Genomic DNA, 9005 nt, shown 5'->3' with positions numbered 1-9005 from the left:
GTGTCCCCTGCATCGGCAGGCGGACTCTCAACCACTGGGCCACCAGGGAAGCCCCCCACTGTTCCCTTTTAAGATGCTTTTCGAGTAGCCTCACTCTTTGAAACAAACAGGGAAGTGAGCCACACTGTCTAGCCTGTCTAGTGGCCACCCTATCTTCTGCAGATAGAAAGTAGTCCCTTCCCATGGTAGCAAATAACGTGATCGGGCTAGAGTGACAGTCCTCCCCGATGGCCTGCATCTGGTTGACACCCGGTAATAGGGCCCTCTGTTGATGCAGTCCTTCAAAATCCAGCCTCGGATGCCCTTCACTCCCATCGGTGGCAGCCCCACCCCCTCACCGCAGACCTGGCCCAGCTCGCAAAGGCCTCTTGCAAAACTAGACTCCAAGCCTGTGCTTCCGGATTTAGGCCAGGCTGGCTTGGATCTGGGACGAGTGCTGGACGGCCGGCACCACGCCCAGCTCCCCGGATACACGGAGCGCTCGGCGACTCCCTGACCCGGGGACAAAGAGCACGCGCCGGCCTATCCGGCGCAAGCCCCGCCCCATGCCCTGCCCCCGGGACGCCCGGAGCGCCGCGACCTCTACCTCTAGCCCCACCCCGTGCCAAGCCCCGCCCTCGGACTCGGAGAAAGCGCTGCGACATTTCCGGCAGGAGAGCGACTCCTGGCTCGTAGGCGTGTGCACCCTCGTTCGCGAGTGCAGACCTTTGGGAAGGAGGTTCGTGTACTTTGGAATTATTATTACTATTATTTTACACCTGTTTTGACTTTTAGAAATGAGTTGAGAGGCTTTGCTGCCGCCTGCTCTTCGTCCTCCGGATCCAGGCGGCGGCTTTAGGCTGCGTGGTAGGTGCTTGTGTAGTCCCTCGTTTCCTGCTTTCCTTAAAGTGGGTTGTGAATCCTGCGGAGACCCTGAGCTCCTGAGGCAGATGCTTACCGAGGTAGCGTCGAGGTCGTTAGTTTCCTGGAAGTTTTATTGGGCCATCTCCTTAAAAATCTCGGTGGCTCAGTGTTACGTCGAATTAATGACGGTGGTACAATTCCAAGCCCCCCCCCCTTATAGACAATAATTTAAACAGAAGAGGTTATGTATTTTCAAGCTTAGCCTCGTTGGATACCAGATGCATTTCTTTAAGAAATTAGGAGTTACACCCTGCTTTGCCAAGGGTGTAGGGTTCTGCGTAATTATGACTTGGGCTTTGTATGTTTCATCCTTCCTCCTCGCTCCCCATCTAACGATAACTATGAGTGATGCAAAGTTAAATAACCATCTGAAAACTTTACAAATGTTGAGTATTGAAATCAATTCTTTGGGCAGGGGTGAAAAGCAGCACCCTTTCCCCCCAGAAAGGGCGACTAAAATACTTGAATTAAGGGCACAGGAGGTGTGTTTACTTTCCAGTTTAGTTATAATTTGGTTAGGTGTTGAGGAGATTAGCTCATTCACTGTACAGAGCTGGTCAGTGAAGTGTCCTGTGGGCCTATGTTATATTAGAATTTAGGTTATTACTAGAACGCCTGGTATCTGTTCAGCAATTACTTTGTGCAAAGCCCCTTTACATATTATCCCATTTAATGCCCATAGTAGCCCTAGGAAATTTGTACCGTTGCTATCTTCAGCATAGGTATGGTGAAGGAAACTGAGGCTTAGAGACGTTGGGTGGCTTGCCCATTCTTCTTAGCTCCCAAGGGGCTGGAGCTGGAACTTGGACGCACTGCTTCCTGGCTGCTAGCGAGCTGTGCTGTTAACTGCCTCTGATCCAGCCCCTCCTCTGCAGGTGCAGGCCTCGTGTGATCTTCCATTTGGACAGAGTGAAAGAGAACAATGGAGAAGGACTCTGGCCCACTGTAAGTGCCCCGTGAAATGGGGGTGGAATAGTCAGGAGCTTTTCAAAACCAGAGTTTCTTTCATCATCTGAAAAGGGCGCTGAGCCAAGACTGCTGGACAGCTTGGGCTGTGGGAGGATACGGACGTGTAGGCCAGGGACTTGTGTTCGAGTCCCAGCTCTGCCACTGACTCTAGGCAAGCCATCTAACCTCTCTGGGATTTATTTGCGTTTATACAGTGATAGGATGGTTCTGGAATGGTGACCTTTTTGATCCCATTCTATGGTCCCATGCTGTTTCGTTTGTTTTTTGTGTTTTCAACACGCTTAGCACCGATTTCTCACTGCTCCGTTTTCAGAGTGCCTATACATTGGATCGGCTTTGGCTACGCAGCACTGGTTGCTTCCGGCGGGATCATTGGCTATGCAAGAGCAGGTACGGTTTGTAGTTATTAAACCGCTTAAAATCTTATTCCCGGTGAAGAGTGAGTCCCCAGGGTCCTCAGACTGCAGTCTTACTGGAGTCAGGTTTGCTTTAGGCCCTCTCGCTGGAGTGCAGGCGAATTATCAGCCCTGCAGCTGCACTTGCCTTTGCGGTTATCCGGCCGACCTACACCAGGCTTCTTGTCCAGTCACTTGGTTTTTGCCTCTTTAGATAAAGATACCGGTTAGGGATGGTAGTAGATTGTTATTATCATCACCTGCCATACATCAGCCTTGACCCCAGAGGGCCATCTCTGCTCTTCAAGTAGAAGGAAACCTCTAGTCTTCGCAGAAGCAGTTTTGAGGGCTCCGCATTAAATCAGGCACAGGTGTGTCAGCGAACACGCTTGTTTCCACCCCACTCCTTGCCTGCATCCCCCCTGCCATCACACACATTAGAATTCTTGCTCTCCAGGTCATTTTTTAACTCACTGACCCTCTTTCCCTTTCCTTTGGGGATGAGCCCAAGGTCCTGCCCATGGAGAGTTCCAGTCCTTGCAGGGTTAATCAGGCCTGGCTCGGAGCCCTCCCTTTCTCCCTGGGAGGAAGTGTCCTGCCTGTTAGAGGAGAGAGGACCCGTGTGGTACGACCCTGACCTCTCTGGTAAAATGGCAAACTCCCCCACACATTTTCCTCGTTGAGAATGCCTTGGTCCTGGACCGCGTTGAGAGATGTTCTCTTTGCTGTTTTCCTCTGTAGGGGAGGGCGGTCTGGTGGATTCTGTCAGTGAGATGAGTGTCTGCCATTGCAGTGCAGCTGTGTGTTTGCTTCCCTGCAGGCAGTGTCCCGTCCCTGGCTGCCGGGCTCCTCTTCGGTGGATTAGCGGGCCTCGGGGCCTATCAGCTGTCTCAGGATCCAAGGAACATTTGGCTTTTCTTAGGTATGTCGGTTTCAGCGTCTCCCTGACGCATCCCTGGGTTGGTGGGATGTGACAGGTTCTTCACATTGCGACGGTTTTACTGCTTCTGCCAAGTCCTAAGCAAGTTTTGAAATGAGGGCGGCCGGGGGGGTGGTGCGTCTTGTGCTGGTTTCTACTTATCTTTTATGTACAGAATATGGAAAGGTTTTCATACCTCATGAATGTAGATTTACCCAGTGAAATAAGTGTTAAACTTGTGTAAGGCAGGCATGTGTCTCTTAACCATTGTGATTCCCTGCTGAAGACCGTCTACTTGAGCGTCACTGAAGGACCACGTGTCTGGGTTAGGTTTGCATCGGTATTGCATTTTTCCCATTTGAAAATCATTTGTTAGCCTTTTAGATGTAAACTAAGTGTGTAAGATGTAGGCCCTGCCTTCAGGGAGGCTTTACCTTCGCCGGGGACATAAAACGTGACTGGGGCTGCTGCCGTGTCCTCTGGGCAGCACAGACGGTGAGGGGCGCAGGGAGGGGAAGATTACTTATCAGGGTGGCTTTGGTGCATTTTTCCTGAGCCCCACCCTGTGTCAGACACCCTGCTGGGTGTGTGGGCCCCTCGCTGCCCCCACAAACCCACAGGATGAGAAAACACGCGGTTCTGGCCCTCACGGGGAGCGGGCGTGTCACAGCGGTTTGTCCAAGTCGGCCTGGGCTGGGAAGGAGGAAGCGCCCAGCTCTCTGCTCTGCTCGGTGGCTCTCTTGCAGCCCCGGAGTTACTCTCAGGCCCCTTTGTCCCCTTTCTGACACCCCAGCGAACAACCTCACCATCTACTTGAAGACAAAACAGCAGCCGTCACGTGGAGACTCCCTCATGCCATCGCCTCTAAGCCTTCCCCTGTCCTGGTTCTTGTCTCCAAGGCTGGTCCCTCCACCAGGCTTTGGGTCTCTACTGCTTCACCTTCCCCAGAGCTTTACACCGTCACTGATGCCAGCCCTTCCTCGTATCCTGCCTCTCAGGTGGATCCCACCCAGTGATGCTCCGATGTGCTCATCTCTCACCCATTTAAAAAAAAAAAAAAAAAAGGACCTCTCGTGACCCCACTGCTCTCTTCAGTTGCTGCCCTTCTGCTTCCTCTTCAGGAACTTCTCTTAAAAAACATCCATTACACTCCCATCTTCACTTCCTCACCTCACATTCTCAACCCACCTCGGCCTCCACTTCTGTCCCCTTAGTCCACGGGAATAGCTCTCCCTGAGGCTGCCAGGAACCTGTGTGTTTCAAAATTCAGCATACACTTCTTAGTCCTCATTTTATTTGGCCTTTTAGCTGTTCTCAGCACAGTACACCAGTCCATTTTCCATTCTCTTGTTTTTCCTTTTTATCTTCTGATTCCCTTTTGTCTGTTTTGTCGACCTGTCTTCCATTTCAACCATTAGATATCAAGGTTCTTAAAACCTGGCACTTTTAATGTTCTTTATACTCTCTCACTTGGCAATATGGTTGAAGCCCAGGTCTTAAATTACCACTGATACACAAATGACTCACAAATTTCTCTCTCCTCCGAGCTTTACTCTCGTGTATCCAGTTGCCTGCTTGAAAGCTTTCAGCTATGTCATGGCATCTGCCCACACCTGGCTTCCTATCTTCACACACGCTTGGTCTCCTGGTGTCCTCCCTCCATTTGGGTCTCCATTGCTCTCCTCCCCTCCATCTCTGTCTGGTTCATCAGCAAGTCCTGTCAACACTACCTGCAACTCGTATCCCAGGCTGTCCCCTTCCCTACCTCCACAGCCACCGTCCATGCCCCAGTTAGCCCCCCTCTTGCCTGCATTCCCGAGGAAGTTTCTCAGTTGGTACCCTACCTCCTCTCTGTTTTCCCTGAAGTTTGCTCCCTATGGTACAGCCACAATTATATTTTCAGAATGCAGCTCTTTGTATGTATTCCTCTGCGTAATATATTTTAATGGCTTTCCATTGTCTTCGGAAGAAGACCACAGTCCGTCCCGTGGCCCTCGAGGCTCTGTAGGCTGTGGCCCTCTTTCTCCCTCAGTCTCAGTTTCTGTGCCACACCACGTCTAGCAGCCCCCTCTCACCGCAGGGCCCTGCGTGTATTACGCCCTCTGCCTGGAATGTGCTTTCCTCCCCTTGAGCTCGTTAATCGCGACTCTTCACATCGCGGCTCAGTCTTCACTTTCTCAGCAAGTCCTTCTCCCTCAATGGGCTGGATCCCCTGTTCATCACGTTATTTGTATTGCATTAATTGGCGCCTGTAGCACAGATTATACTTCTGAGTTTTTATTTGTGTGATTCTTTCAAGTTAGTCCTATCAAACTCCAAACGCCGTTAAGGCAGAGATCTTTTTGATGACAGTTGTGTTCCCAGCACCTGGTGCAGTGCATGGCAGGTGGTAGGTATTTGAATAGATGTCAAGTGGGAAGAGCCTAAGAGCACACAGGGTAAATAGCATCGGCATAGGAAAAATGTAGTTTTCTCCTACAGCAATTTAGGAGAAGACTAAGAAATTTATGGCTGAAGAGTGGTAGGAGGTGAGGCTGGAAAGGCAGGCTGGGCTCAGACACTGAGAGCCTTTGACTCCAGTATTTGTACTTGGTCCCATTGACTGTGGGTGGCTGTGGAGCTCCCCGACTCGGGAAAGGAGGAGGTATGAGGTCTGGGCCCTTGAAAGATGGGTGGGAGTTTGGCCGTATTTTCATCCTCCAACATACAAGATGTAGTGATCTTTGACTCTCTTTATCTTTTCATCAGTTACATCTGGAACCTTGGCTGGCATTATGGGAATGAGATTCTACCACTCTGGAAAATTTATGCCTGCAGGCTTAATTGCAGGTGCCAGGTACCCTCTGCTCTATTGCTAGTTCTAGTTTAATGCCCCAAACACTTTAGACGTTCAAAATTTTACTTGTTTCAGTATATCTGATGCTGAGCATCGACTGAAATGATTTCAATTCATATACAAATAGGAAAGGCTGCAAAAACAGCAGATTTAATGTCAAAATGAAATAAGTATATTCGTTCACTTTGGAAATGGATTTTGCTTTCACATTTGCTCTCTGGTCCATCCTGGCCCCTTTCTGCAGTGGAGGAAGCTCCACGACTGCAGCCATTTGTGTGACTTTCAGCGTGGGGTCCATGTTTCTTAGTTGTAAGGTGTCCTTTATTATTGAAAATTTTGCTGAAAGGGAATTCTGATTGAATCCTATTTAACGTCAATCGTGATTAACTTTAATTATAAAATCCAAACCAGATTGTTCTTAAAAATGTAGTCTTTAAGTATAATAAAGATACCCCCAAAATAGAATTTTTAAAAATCTGCTTTGGAAAAAGATTACTTACCCAACTTTGATCATAGTTATGATGCTGTCAAGAATCATGTTTTGTAACTAGCATAGACCAAGGTCAAGAGCTGTAAACTGGGAGGCTGGAGACCTACCACTGATGACCTGCCTGACTGGGGAGGCCTTGGTCTCTCCAGCCTTATTTTCTCATCTTTGAATTATTGGCTGTTAGATTAGGAACTTCAGCTCACGTGTATGATTTCAAAGCCCCAGTGCAGGACTGCCTTTCACGAGTTCTTCCTTTGGCACCTCCAGGGGTGGGAGTTCATCCCTGCTTGCTCTGCCTTGGCCCCTCCTCGCCATGTAGTTGTGAGGGACCTGCTGAGTCCCAGTCCCTTAAAAATAGTCAAGTGCCTGTGCTGTTCTTTATCTGATTTTTTGTTTTTTTTATGTGTTTCCTTTGAACAGTTTGCTGATGGTCGCCAAACTTGGAATTAGTGCGTTGGGTCAATCCCATCCGTAGTAGTCATGGCCCAGCTTGGACTCATGAAGAATTTTAAAATTTTCACTATTTTTAGCATATTAAGATAAATAAGTACAGCATTTTCACATATTCTGACATTTTACTTAAAACAAAAACAAACCAAAAAAACCCAACTTTGCAGAGAAGAAAGTCAGTTATTATCATTACAACCCTAAAGAGGTGGGTAGAGTGTAACACAAGAGCTTCTTCCTATAGTAGAAGCATACAGTTTGATTCTTGTATGTTGATATTAACTGTTCTTTCTGAATCTATAGGTAAAATCTCCAGGGATAAAATGTAGGGTGTCGCCATTGGGGCCCCTGAAACCCTGTACCCTACTCAGAGGAACAGTGTGAAAAAGATCTGTTAATGAGATTTAGGATATCTGTTGTTCTGCTTATCTTAGAGCACAGACCTACTTTGAAATTATGTTAAGTGAAATCAATGAAAATAAAGTTTACTGTAAATAATATTTTCTTCGGTGTCTTTGTTGCCAGAGCTGTCTAGAACATAGAATGAGATGTGAATAGCAAGAAGATAAAAGAGCATGAAGGTGTTTCTGTTAACATTTTATTTAGGAATTACCCATCCTGGATAACTTAAAGACCAAAGAAGGAAAGTTAGTTATTATTTGATTAGGCATTGCATTGAGCCTTGGATTTCTAAGATTAGTAGGACTGTGTAACCAAAAAAAGAGAAAAAAAGAGAAAAAAATGAAATTGTTGTTAACCAGCCCTGAGCTAACTCGTTCTGGTACCCCTTACCTTAGTTTCCCCCTCTTTAAAGAAAAGGGGTATTTGCTACTTAGCTCAATCCGAGCTGGTATTGATTGGATTTAGGATATGTAATTCAGGCATATACAATTTTGTGGATTGGCTTAAGCTCCTTGAAAGGAGTCCTAGTTTTCTCATCTTTGTTGTGTGTGCCATGGTTTGACGTGTCTGCCAGGGCCCTCTTTTTTTTTTGAAATTTATTTTATTGAAGTTTAGTTGATTTACAGTGTGTTAATTTCTACTGTACAGCAAAGTGATTCAGTTATACATACGTGTATACATTCTTTTTTATTTTCTTTTCCATTAGGGTTTACACAGAATGTTGAATATAGTTCCCTGTGCTCTACAGTAGGACCTTGTTGTTTATCCATTCTATATATAATAGTTTGCATCTGCTCATCCCAAACTCCCAATCCATCCGTCTCCCACCTGCCCTCCCACTTGGCAACCACAAGTCTGTTATGTGTGTCTGTGAGTCTATTTCATAGATAAGTTCATTTGTGTCATATTTTAGATTCCACATAGAAGTGATATCATATTTGTCTTTCTCTTTCTGACTTCATTTAGTATGACAATCTCTAGGTCCATCCAGGTTGCTGCAAATGGCCTTCTTTCGTTCTTTTTTATGGCTGAGTAGTATTCCATTGTAAATATGTACCACATGTTCTTTATCCATTTATCTGTTGATGGACATTTAGATTGTTTCTAAGTCTTGGCTATAGTAAATAGTGCTGCAGTGAACATTGGGGTGCATGTGTCTTTTTGAATTGCAGTTTTCTCCAGATATATGCCCAGGAGTGGGATTGTAGGATCTTATGGCAACTCTACTTTTAGTTTTTTGAGGAACCTCCATACTGTTTTTCACAGTGACTGCACCAATTTACATTCCCACAACAGTGTAGCAGAGTTCCCTTTTCTCCACACCCTCTCCAGCATGTGTTGTTTGTAGACTTTTTAATTATGGCCATTCTGAGTAGTGTGAGGTGATACCTCATTATAGTTTCGACTTGTAGTTCTGTAATAATTAGCAATGTTGAGCATCCTTTTCATGTGCCTATTGGCCATCCGTATGTCTTCTTTGGAGAAATGTCTATTTAGGTCTTCTGCACATTTTTCGATTGGGTTTGTTTTTTTATTATTGAGTTGTATGAGCTGTTTGTATATTTTGGAAATGAACAGGGCCCCTTCTTAAAGCATAATGCCCATAGCTCTACACAGATGGGGTGTGACCAGGATACTGGATTC

At 46.6% G+C, this 9005-nt stretch overlaps 1 protein-coding gene across 2 annotated transcripts; it reads left to right on the top strand.

The window, feature by feature from the left end:
• Positions 1-604: 604 nt before the first annotated feature.
• TMEM14C (transmembrane protein 14C) lies at positions 605-7459 on the top strand. 2 transcript variants are annotated; one of them, XM_060307582.1, is made up of 6 exons: positions 605-718; positions 1779-1848; positions 2186-2262; positions 3088-3189; positions 5935-6015; positions 6933-7459. In XM_060307582.1, the coding sequence occupies exons 2-6, from the start codon at positions 1826-1828 to the stop codon at positions 6938-6940; spliced, it is 291 nt and encodes a 96-aa protein (XP_060163565.1). In that variant the 5' UTR covers positions 605-718; positions 1779-1825; the 3' UTR covers positions 6941-7459. The 2 variants fall into 2 exon arrangements, with proteins under 2 accessions (XP_060163565.1, XP_030737293.1); XM_030881433.2 differs by having other exon boundaries at positions 5935-6022.
• Positions 7460-9005: the final 1546 nt, after the last annotated feature.

This window comes from Globicephala melas, chromosome 11 (genome assembly GCF_963455315.2).
Source record: "Globicephala melas chromosome 11, mGloMel1.2, whole genome shotgun sequence".
NCBI lineage: Eukaryota > Metazoa > Chordata > Mammalia > Artiodactyla > Delphinidae > Globicephala > Globicephala melas.
This window is presented reverse-complemented; position numbering and strand designations above follow the sequence as displayed.

What these genes read in the sequence shown, in the direction of transcription:
- TMEM14C (XM_030881433.2), top strand. Translation starts at nt 1,826, where the DNA reads ATGGAGAAGGACTCTGGCCCACT. An exon ending in GAACATTTGGCTTTTCTTAG is followed by an intron (nt 3,190 to 5,934) that starts GTATGTCGGTTT and finishes TCTTTTCATCAG; the next exon opens with TTACATCTGGAACCTTGGCT. An exon ending in GGCTTAATTGCAGGTGCCAG is followed by an intron (nt 6,023 to 6,932) that starts GTACCCTCTGCT and finishes TCCTTTGAACAG; the next exon opens with TTTGCTGATGGTCGCCAAAC.